The 11,462-nt window shown below is 34.4% G+C and overlaps 1 protein-coding gene across 1 annotated transcript; it reads left to right on the forward strand.

Moving 5' to 3' along the window:
* Positions 1-3,658: 3,658 nt before the first annotated feature.
* Positions 3,659-8,864, forward strand: LOC113235716 (alpha-amylase 1-like). The gene is made up of 9 exons (XM_026471584.1): positions 3,659-3,672; positions 4,041-4,212; positions 5,616-5,767; positions 5,876-6,056; positions 6,860-6,975; positions 7,099-7,606; positions 7,906-8,106; positions 8,376-8,537; positions 8,767-8,864. Exons 2-9 carry the CDS (start codon positions 4,042-4,044, stop codon positions 8,776-8,778), a joined length of 1,503 nt encoding a protein of 500 aa, XP_026327369.1. The 5' UTR covers positions 3,659-3,672; position 4,041; the 3' UTR covers positions 8,779-8,864.
* Positions 8,865-11,462: the final 2,598 nt, after the last annotated feature.

An 11,462-nucleotide genomic window follows, 5' to 3' on the forward strand; every position in this document is an offset into this window, starting at 1 on the left:
TAGTTGCAGGTGATTTCAATATCGATATTCTCAGTAATAATTCAATTGTAAAATCGTTCCATACTATAATTAAAAACTATAATTGTAAAGGTCTCATAAACAAACCGACTAGAATCACGGAAACTAGTAAAACCTGTATTGATAATTTCATTGTGAACTCTAAATATAACTGTATCACCGGCTATGTAACTAAACATAAATTATCCGATCATAATGTCATCCAATGTAAAATAATAGTAAATAACAAATTGTTGACCAAAAATTCCTAGTCTTAGCCCAGAAATGGACTGAATCTAATAAAACGTATTTTCATTATTTGATAAATAAGGATTATAAATTTATTGAACAAATTTTAAAAACCGATGACACAAATGAAAAAATGAATATTTATTTAGAAACTATCAAATATTATCTTGACGTAGCTATTCCAGTGAGAAAAATACAAGTCTAACACTAAAACTACTAGGTGGGAGACTAAAGGTATATTAATATAAAATAACAGTCTGTCAAAAATGGAAATTCTTCAATGTACATATCCTAAGCCCAAAAAAAAAACTAGACCGAAAATGTATAAAAAGACTTAAAAAAAGTAATGATCTCGGCTAGAAAGTTTGATTATATGAAAAAAATACAAGGATCCAGTAATAAAATAAAAGAAGTTTGGAAAATGTAAACGAACAGACTAAATGAAATGTAAAAAGAGCAATAATAGATAGAATTAAAAACAAAAAGAATAATGCGGTAATAAAAAGTGAAAAAGAAATAGCAGATCATTTTAATACATTTTCACGATTGTAGCTTAAAAAGCCAGTGAAACATTATCTATAAATGTCGATAAATGTATGTCATACCTAAATAAAGTGAAAGAACCTACACAAACTATCCAATTTTACGATATTACAATGAACGAACTTACTCTGACTATAAAGAACTTAAAAAACAAACGATCTGAAGATATACATAATATGGACACCAGGGTGCTTAAATGCCTGACTTTGCTAAATGATAATTTACTAAACATGTTACTATTTATATTAAATGAATGCCTTACAGTAGGAATCTTTCCCGATGTGTTGAAAGTAGGTCGTATAATACCATTACATAAGAAAGACGAGAAAGACGACGTAAATAATTACAGATCGGTATGCGTACTGCTTATTGTATCAAAAATTTTTGAATCGATATTTAAAAGAAAAATAACAACATTTTCAGAGGTTAATAAATTGCTCGTAGACTGCTAATATGGCTTTAGAACAGGAAGGTCCACAGAAATTGCTATCAGAAAAGTCGTATATTTCATACTGGAATCTCTAGATAGAGCCCAAAAGTGCAGTAGTATTTTTTGTGATTTTTCGAAAGCTTTCGACTGCCTACGACATGACATTCTTATAAAAAAACTAGAATACTACGGCTTTAAGAATAAGGAACTAAGTTTAATGAAGTCCTATCTTTCGAATAGAACTCAGTCTGTAATGGTGGAAGGCATATTTTCTGATGTTAGAAAAATTAACATCGGAGTTCCGCAAGGATCAATATTAGGACCTTTGTTATTCGTCATCTATATTAACGACTTGCCAAACGCATTACCATCATGGTCAAATGTAAATATATTCGCAGATGATACTCATGTAGGATCATGTATTAGCAGCCACAAATAAAATTCAAATGCTCGAAAAACAAACTTTTGTTATGGATAGTCTTAATAAATGGTTTACCACAAACGGAATAGTCCTTAATAAGAAAAAAAAAACGTTACCATAAGGTACAAAACAAAGTACTACATTTTTAGGATATGTTATTCAGGACACATTGACTCATTCTCTTCATATTGACAAGATGTGTAAACAACTCTCAGCGGCAAAAAGCGGCCCTACTTAAACTTGAACCACTAATGTGGTTATTATAATTGTATTAAAATATTATATATTTAAAGTAAAAAAAAAGTATTTTAAGTGTATACTATACTTTTATCCAATCAATTATTAATAATACTCTAACTGTCTGGGGAAATTCTTTTGATATTGATAGAGTGTTGGTCTTGCAAAAGTGAGCAATACGAATTATCACAGGTATTTCACAAACGTGTATCTGCTAGAGAGTACTTTGTTAAATATAGAATAATGACTGTAATTTCATTGTATGCATACAGATCATTACTAGAGATACATGAAACAAAAAATTATATGACGAAGATATCAGATGTACATACATATAACACGAGAAGTAAACATAAACTAGTAACAAATAAAATCAGATTAGTAAAAACGTTGAAACAGGGCGTAAATATGAACATTAATATGTACAATAAACTACCAGTTAATGTATCTGACTTGGAAATGGCTATATTCAAGCAAACATTAAAATTTTATTTTGAAAATCACGCTTTTTACAAAATCTACGAATTTATGGATTCAAATCTATGTGAATATTCATTTTCTTAAAAAATCATAACGTTAAGACTTTACTAGTATGTATACCTGTATAATTTAAGTCTGTATTCTCTGTAATTTGACTTGCCTATAGGCAATGTACTGTGTTGTCTTAGTGAATAAATCATTTGACTTTGACTTTGACTTATTTCACGTATCAGTTGCACACTAACTGCGTAACAAAGGCTTACCTTGGAATGCTAGAGAGTATGTTGAAAAAATATGATGAAGTTGTATGTACTTTGTGTGGGATTATAAGTACTTTTAATTAGATTACTCTTATTATTTTGGTAATGAAAAATACATGAAATAAAACAAAATGTATACGAAAATCAAGTTTATTAATATCGGTGGCCCAACGGTTTATACCGTGGGTGAGGAGGTACCGGCTTCGATTCCCGGTAGGACCAAATTGGGAAGTAAACTTTTCTAAATTGGTCGATCTGGGTGTTCTGGGAAGTGCCCCAGAGTGAATTCCGTTGCTGTGGTACTCATAATACAGGAAATTCCCTAGTTTGACATCAGGCAATTGGTGTGGTTGTCTGGCATATTATATGTGAGAAGACAACCGTAAATGGGAAAAGAAAGCCCGGTAGGTACCAGTGATTTGCTAATTATATTTAGTAATTAGCAAAAAGTACAAAAGTTTGTTAGTGAAAAGTACAAATGGTCGGCTTAAAGGTAAAGCCACATTAGTGACCTCTTCCCCAAAAAATCTCCAAATTACGTACCATTTGTACGAAATTCACCATCTTACTGCAGGTAAAACTTATTAAGTTTATAGCTTTTTTGTTATTGAGTTTCACCTGCAAAAAGATACTGATTTTGTCACTTATGTGGTTTTACCTTTAAACAGACGAAATAATGGTCTATACAGCTGTACTGTGTTGGAAAAGGAAAAAGAAATCAAAGTTACGCGGTTAGTCGGTTGATTCTGATTTGGGACAAGCAGTAGAATTGTGTGAAGTTCAAAAGTTTGGAAGGTTTGATTTTATTTTTAGAAAACTTTTTTATTCACGTGTTGATTACTTTACAAAATTTTTAAGACGATAAGGTAATTTCTTGTGACACGCCTGATGTGATGGAATGTTATTTATCCCTTTTGAAACACCCTTTACATCACATTACGATTACGATTGGATATATCTGTAAGAGATTTAGATTATCTTTTGATATAAAAGAGCACCGTGATGGGTGGCCGTAATTATTTATTTTAATAGATTGCTTGCTCAACGGACACCAGGTAAGTCTGTGATATTAAGATAATATTGTATAAGATTTTATCATATTAAGAAAAACAAATTAATTCCGTATCTAGGGAGAGTTTTGTAATATTATCTACGGGGACAAAAATCAACCAGTGTTGGAGATATTCAGCTGATTTAATTCAATTATATTGGGCGAAGAAAAAAAAGTATCGAGACAGGAAGTACTAATAGTAATTGGATATTTTAATAAAAAAGAAAACTTACAAGCAATTAATACCTACAAGTTTAATTTTCACCATGACTGGAGCTGCTAGTCGTACATTGTAAAATTTAACAACTATGGTGTTATGCCTATTTCGGAACAGAAGTTATCTTAGAATGAATTGTGATTCCAAATTATCAGGATGTTTCGGTTCATCCTCCTTCTCACGGCGGTGGCCGCGGCCGTAGCATATCACACTCCCAACTACGTCGCTGGTCGTTCCACCATGGTTCATCTTTTTGAGTGGAAGTGGGACGACATCGCAGATGAGTGTGAACGTTTCTTGGGTCCTCATGGATTTGGTGGTGTCCAGGTAATTTATTAAGATATCTAGTCACAGTTAGATTTAAGATATTCTTCAAGAAACCTAGGTCATATGTCTGATTAAACTAATGCGTGTGAAAAGACTGAAGCGCGTTTTTTTTAATATATAATAGACACACGCTTGGCCACTATCTCACCTGATGTTAAGCGACGATGTGACCGACGATGGGACGCCTAAAAGATGCCTATTCGCTCTAACCTTGAATAGCCCCAAATTGCACTTTTCGGGAAATACAGGTTACCGGTAGAGCATTCCATTCCTTTGCGGTACGCATCAGAAAGGAGGAAGCAAAGCGCTTAGTGCGAATAGATGGAATATCAACGACATAAGAATGGAGTGCTCCGGATCTTCCAGTCGACCGAAGGAGGAACGGTGAGGGTGGAACTAAATTGAAAAGTTCATGCGCGTGTGCGTACCCGAAATGTATGCGATAGAAAACCAACACGCAGGCTACTTTTCTGCGATGGTCGAGATTTTGTAGCTTTGACTCCACCGAGTCCAAGGCAGCTAACTGGTAATGGGGCAGAGTCGTCCCAAAGGTGGCAGCAGTACTCCATACACGATCGAACTTGTGCTATATACAATGTGGATGAAACGAAGAGGTTTGTTAGGGTCGAGTGTTATCTCTATCTATCTATCACATTGAGAGGCAGGCATATTTATTGTAACAATATACTTTATATACAATTACAATGTAGTTACAATTACAATAGATAATATAAGGAGTGATCTTACAGTAAAGGTTGTGAAGGTTACAGAATGATATTTTAAAGGAATTTTTGTACAATAACATGTAATAAGATGTATTTAGATCACACGATGATTCATTAGTTTTCTAAAATGGAACACTTATTGCCCTCTAACTACCACCCGCCAAAGTTTTTGATTATGATCTAGTTCTATACGTACCACAAGAAAGAGCAAACGCTTCATAACTCGCAACGACAAGATGGCGTAATTTAAATCAAAGAAAGAAGCTTTATCTCCGCAAATATTACGTTAAAAAATACTACATAATAACAATAACAAACAAAACTTAGACTTATAAGTGGTTATCATATACGAAGGACGTATCCTGGTGTAGTAGTAATATTAAAAAAAAAACAAGGAAATATTACGCTAATATAATGTTCATGTTACATATTTGCATTTCGATTGTATTTGTTTATCTTCAAAAGTAGCAAAACATTAATACATAATGAGTTGCGTGTCAGTATAGGTATAGATAAAAGGGATACTGGTATAACACTGATTTATTATTGTAATTAGGTGGTTGATAAAAAGAGACAACATACAGTTGCTGTCCAAATTATCCGACTGATCAAATCAATTTCTGAAGTAAATATGCACTATATTGAAAAAAGAATTAAAACGAATATTTAATCTGGCAGACATCTCCGGCCGGTGAAAACCTTATAGTTAGGGCTTACAATCGCCCATGGTGGGAGCGATACCAGCCCATATCATACCGACTGGTTACCCGCTCAGGTAATGAGCAACAGTTCGCCAACATGGTTCGACGCTGCAACAACGTCGGTGTCAGGTATGGCTGTATATAATTCAAATTTTGTGTTATGAGATAACACAAAATTTGAATTATAACACGATTTGCATTAGATAGGAAGTACATGAACTAAATAAAATTCTACAGGATCTACGTTGATGCAATCATCAATCATATGACAGGAACGTGGAACGATAATGTCGGTACTGATGGTAGCACTGCTGACTTCGACAACTGGAACTATCCTGATGTGCCTTACACTCGTATGGATTTCAACTATCCCCAATGTAATATTTATGGGCACGATTATGGCTGCTGTCCAGATAGGGTAAGTCACGGATCTCTTATTCATTTTCTATGTTAGCTCTAGGTTTTTTGTACTTTTTCTTCTAAGAATTAGGTCTTCAAACACACCTATTGCTTAAAAATGTAAACGATTTAAAAATTAAAACGGGATTTTTGAAACTAATACGAAATTGAGTTTACTTCCAAATCCGAGAGTAAAACCTAAATGCTCTGGCCACACGGAGGCGCCTACAGAAGCATTCCGGAATGGGGAATTTTCGCAATGTACGAGTTTATATGAATCCTAGCACACTTGAAATCGTAGATTACAAAAATTCCCGCACCCGGAACGCTTCCGCCGCCGTCTCTGAATGGCCTTAGCATAAAGAAAAGACCACCTTTATAAATATTAAACTACATAGTTCACATTTTATATGTTAACATATGGGTATAGACTAAATCGTTGTTAATACTATATTGATGGTGTATCTCATTAGTCGAGTTATAAAAATTTGTCAGAAACCTAAAAAATGCTCAGTGATAACTAAATTAAACGTTTAATAACTATGTTAAGAATTTTAATTTTTGAGTTTACGTGACGTCTCATAAATCGATATTCGATTTCATTTACTTTTCGAGGTACACAAATGCTAACTAAACAAGTCTGTCACTAATTCCGTTTTTTAAGACTCGTCCCTTATAGTCTTCGAATTTCAATTGAAGAATTCGGTTAAAAAAATCGGTCAGAAACCTTAGGAATGAACAAATTGCGTGTCTATTAACTACGTTAAGAATTTTTTAATTTACGTAAAATTTCATAAATCGTTATGCGATTTTTACTTCTAGGTACGAAACTGCGAGCTTGGAGGTCTGAAAGATTTAAATCAAACTACTGAATATGTACGTGAGCAACTTGTAGGATTTCTGAACAGCATGATCGACTTAGGTGTCGCTGGTTTCAGGTACTTTTGTTTCACTTTCATTATATTTAATGTGTTTTGTTGTAACAATTCTATGATTGAATGATCATGAATTAGCTGCGTACATGATATTATGATGCAACTAACTTTTGTCCTCTTTTATAGAATTGACGCCGCAAAACATATGTGGCCCAGCGACCTTCGAGTTATCTTCGACAGACTACACAACCTTAATACCGACCATGGCTTCCCAGCTGGCGCTCGTCCTTACATTTACCAAGAAGTCATTGATTTCGGACATGAAGCTGTTTCTCGGAATGAATACACTCCTCTTGGTGATGTTCAAGAGTTCAAATTTGGTCTGGAACTCAGCAGAGCCTTCCTAGGTGGAAACCAATTGAAATGGTTGGTCAGCTGGGGGCCTGAATGGGATTTTTTGGATTCCGATGTTTCTATGGTTTTTGTTGACAACCATGACAACCAGAGAGGACATGGTTCTGCTGGTGACATTCTCACCTACAAACGGGCAAAGCAATACAAGGCGGCTATTGCATTCATGTTGGCTCATCCTTACGGTGAACCCCAGATGATAAGCAGTTTTGATTTCACTGACTCTGAAGCTGGACCTCCGCAAGACAGCAACGAGAACATCATTTCACCTTCAATTAACTCTGTAAGTAAAAGAAAAGCTTTTCTCTTGGATATCAAGATGTCGTTCACAATGTTCATTTTATCAAGCGTGTAAATATTAAGTTTACACTGAATGAAAGTGTTGTTAACGAATTTACTACACGTCACAAAAAAAACTGTAAAAGTATTTTTTTATTCTTTTGTAGTAAATTTTGCATTGCATTTAAATTGTGATATCCTATGGTCTTTCAATACATTGTTTTTAAAAACTTAAATTGTAAAAAATAATAAAATATGAACTGCATTAGTTGAAGATTAATGTAAGTTTTATATCGCAACCAGGATAACACCTGTGGGAACGGCTGGGTATGCGAGCACCGCTGGCGGCAGATCTACCAGATGGTAGCGTTCAGAAACGTTGCCGCTGGTCATAGCCTTAACAACTGGTGGGATAACGACAGCAATCAAATCGCCTTTTGCCGAGGCAATGCTGCTTTCATCGCTTTCAATAATGATCAATGGGCTTTAAACCAGAGTCTCCAGGTACGTTGTACACGATAATGGATTTGTCAAGTATTATAAGAATGTTAAATATTTCTCCACTCGGTTAACCCAAAGTTAAAAGCTCTGAGAGGAAGTAATCTGCCCTTTACCAAATAATTATTATTTCTTAATATTAAGAAATAATAATTATTATTTCTTAATGTTAAGTAGCTGGAGTTACGTGTATGTATCATTGCGTCTGTATTGATTTATTTTTATTGTATCGTATATTATTCTTCTTCTTCTTTATTCTATGCATTTTCTTTCAGACCTGTCTTCCAACTGGTACATACTGTGATATAATTTCGGGCTGGAAGAGCGGAAATTCTTGCACAGGGAAGACCGTTACAGTGGGCAATGACGGCCAAGCTCAAATCTCAATTAGTCCTATTGAGTTCGACATGATACTCGCTATTCATGTAGGCGAACAGGTAAGTGTGAGCACGTCTATAGGGATAAAAAATAAGTTAAAGAAATCAAAAGCTGTTTAAAAAGTTTATAGTTAAATATCAGCTTTACAAGAAAGATTAGTGTGTGTGTAGCACTAATACTTACTGATTCTAATTATTTAAATTGGAAATATTTATTTCCTGAATTGGCTGGTGTACCCGGCGTTTTGGTCTTTGAACAATAATTAAGTAATGTTATTTTTCATTTCAGTCTCGGCTTTGAAAGAAGACGCTTTATCTGAGAGAGATGAAGACTGGTGTTCGTTGCAAATGACAAAATAACTGTTAATAAACCTTTGCTGCAAAACAATTTCGCTTTGTTTTTTTAGGTAAAAACCAATGTAATTTTTTTAATGATTAGTAAAACCTATTAGGCACTCTATTACACCAACAAGAAATTAATTTTAATTTTGAGTTTATGCACAAGCTTAAAAACTAAATTGTGAGGATGTAGTACCCATGCTCCTGTACCAATTAATGCTTTTGGTATTTATTATATATTTGGTGTATAATGTAGGTAGGTATACGATTTGTAACCAGTGCTAGTTAAATAGCTAAATAGGCTTTAGTGACGAAAATTCCAGAAGATACCTTTACAACTTTGGTGGCATCACGCGTCTTTTCCAATGGGGTAGACAGTGATTGCGGATTTCCACTCGCTGTTTCTAAAGCATCTTATCCGCTTCGTTACACATCATTCTTTAGTCTTCGTACTTTTGGTCTGGCTTTTTTGAAGATATCCTCGATCTGGTAGAGTATGCCAACTTATTACTTGATCCCAAAGTAAAGAATTCTCTTTACTATGAAATACGAATTGACGAATCGACGACAATCTAGAATACGATATATGTATAGATAAAATTTTTAGAAATTTAGTTTTTCAGTTTATTGAATGTCAGTCAGGATGTTTTACCGCTTTGATATTCAGTTATTTTTTGTGCAATTACTCCATTAGTTTGTTATAATTATTTATTCAAAGATCGAACACTTAGAAAAAAATCTTTCGATTCGGCTGGATTCGAACCAGCGTCTTCTAGCAAACCGTGCTAGACGCTAAGCCAGCTAAGCTATGGAAAGAACGAACCAGCGGACCTTACGAGTTTTTATATGTTTGTTGCAGATCTTAGTTTTGGGTAATTAATAGATTCAGGCGTTACTTTGCGGAAGTCCATATTAATAAAAATGGAAGTAAATTAATTTGCTACTCCGTGAACCCAGATAGGTTAAATCGTGCAAAATAGCTGCGCTTGTGTTGAATTTTTTTTTCATGCAGTTAATTATCCCGACCTCCCTCCGCATAAAATTAATTAAATAAATAACACAAGCGCAACTATAGTCACAAACCATCTCCAAAAATATACCCGACACGTGTTTCGTCTCTTCGGCCGAGCGTCAAGCAGTCAACAGCCCCTGAGGATGCCTCGTGGAAAAAAAAAAGAAATATTCAACACAAGCACAGCTATTTTGCACGATATAACTTTCACTGGGTTCGCGGAGTAGCAAATGAATTTACTTCCATTTTTCTTAGTTTTGGTTTTTAACGACTTTTTGTCGTAGCAATTTAGTTTTTGTTTATACTGGGAATCTAACCCGCAGTAACTACAAGTACACTTGAGTGTTATAACCGCCTTCAAAAGCATGAATATTGAAATATTTAATAGAAATTTATTATGTTTCCAGCATATAATTACGAATTAAGAAATATAATAATTCAGAAATGTTAATTGTCACAGATTAAGTTATGTTGAAATAAATCAACTTTGAAGTTTATTTTTATTCGTGATTAATGCGGGTAAAACGACAAAGTACCTACCTGTTTTCAGTTTTTTAGATTACCTTTGTAATACAAAGGTAAATTAGAAACGTACTGGCTTGTATGCTACGGTATTATAATATCATACCACAATTATTTCATACCAATCCCACGGTCTAATACACCCACAATCGTCATATGGACAGCGGTTAACAAACGTCGCGGGATATTGAGGGAGTCGAGTGAATGTTTAACTTATCTAATAAAATATGTTTTAGATTGCTGGAGATGTTTTGTTATTGTCTAGAGTTTGGTTTTTGGTCAATTGGCGAATATTAAGTACGTAAGTAAGTAGTAAGTACGTAGTAATTTGGGTACGCCTAACATTTTCTTCTATTCATCGCCGTTTTCTTCGTCACATATAAGGAATATAAGGACAAATTTTTCTCAAGACCGACTCCTTAAAATCTTATTCGAATAATACCTATTCGTCGTATTCCATATTGCAGGAAATTTGTCAACTTCCTCTAGGAATAAATCTGTATTAAAGTTTTCTGTATCTATTGCTACTAAAATATTTTTTAATACATCTGTCATAAAGACTTGAAAAAGTCATTTTAACACGTGCTTATGTGAATAAGTACTGCAAAACCTATGATCTCAAAGCGCACGTCAACGCGCTCTGACAAGTTCCCAGAGTTAGTGCAGCGTCAAACGACTGTTTACAAAAAACGGGCATCGCCATGTGAAAACCTACGGCTATATACGTAAAATAGCGTTAGGTAAAGGCCCGTACTAAGTTCGTCATGTGAACGTACTTCAACTTGCTAAACATATTTCTACAAGTTACAATAGGGTTCAACATGGGTTCAAGCATCATTTTGTGGAAATCGACAGTGCCGTAATTATTATTTTATTACCAGTTTACTGACCTGAAGAATCATAATGAGGATCTGACAATCTAGGTAACCCAATCGGTCTTGCAGCGCCGGCAGCCCAAACAGACCTGAAGGACCACAAGGAAGTAATCCAGCTTGAAGTGAACTTTTACGCCAGGACTGGATTTTCTAATTAGTCGTAAAGAACGGGCTAGTGAAGGGAATTGTATAAGTGACAGACAATTCATAGTTAGATAGGTCAGTAGATAGGTTATC

Source organism: Hyposmocoma kahamanoa, unplaced genomic scaffold, assembly GCF_003589595.1.
Source record: "Hyposmocoma kahamanoa isolate Upper Pololo Valley unplaced genomic scaffold, ASM358959v1 88, whole genome shotgun sequence".
Taxonomy (NCBI): Eukaryota; Metazoa; Arthropoda; class Insecta; order Lepidoptera; family Cosmopterigidae; genus Hyposmocoma; species Hyposmocoma kahamanoa.

Bases quoted from the DNA above. Each gene is read 5' to 3' on its own strand.
- LOC113235716 (XM_026471584.1), top strand. From the start codon at position 4,042: ATGTTTCGGTTCATCCTCCTTCTCACGGCGGTGGCCGCGGCCGTAGCA. The intron at 4,213-5,615 runs GTAATTTATTAA...TTAATCTGGCAG, and splicing joins ATGGATTTGGTGGTGTCCAG to ACATCTCCGGCCGGTGAAAA. The intron at 6,976-7,098 runs GTACTTTTGTTT...CCTCTTTTATAG, and splicing joins TTAGGTGTCGCTGGTTTCAG to AATTGACGCCGCAAAACATA.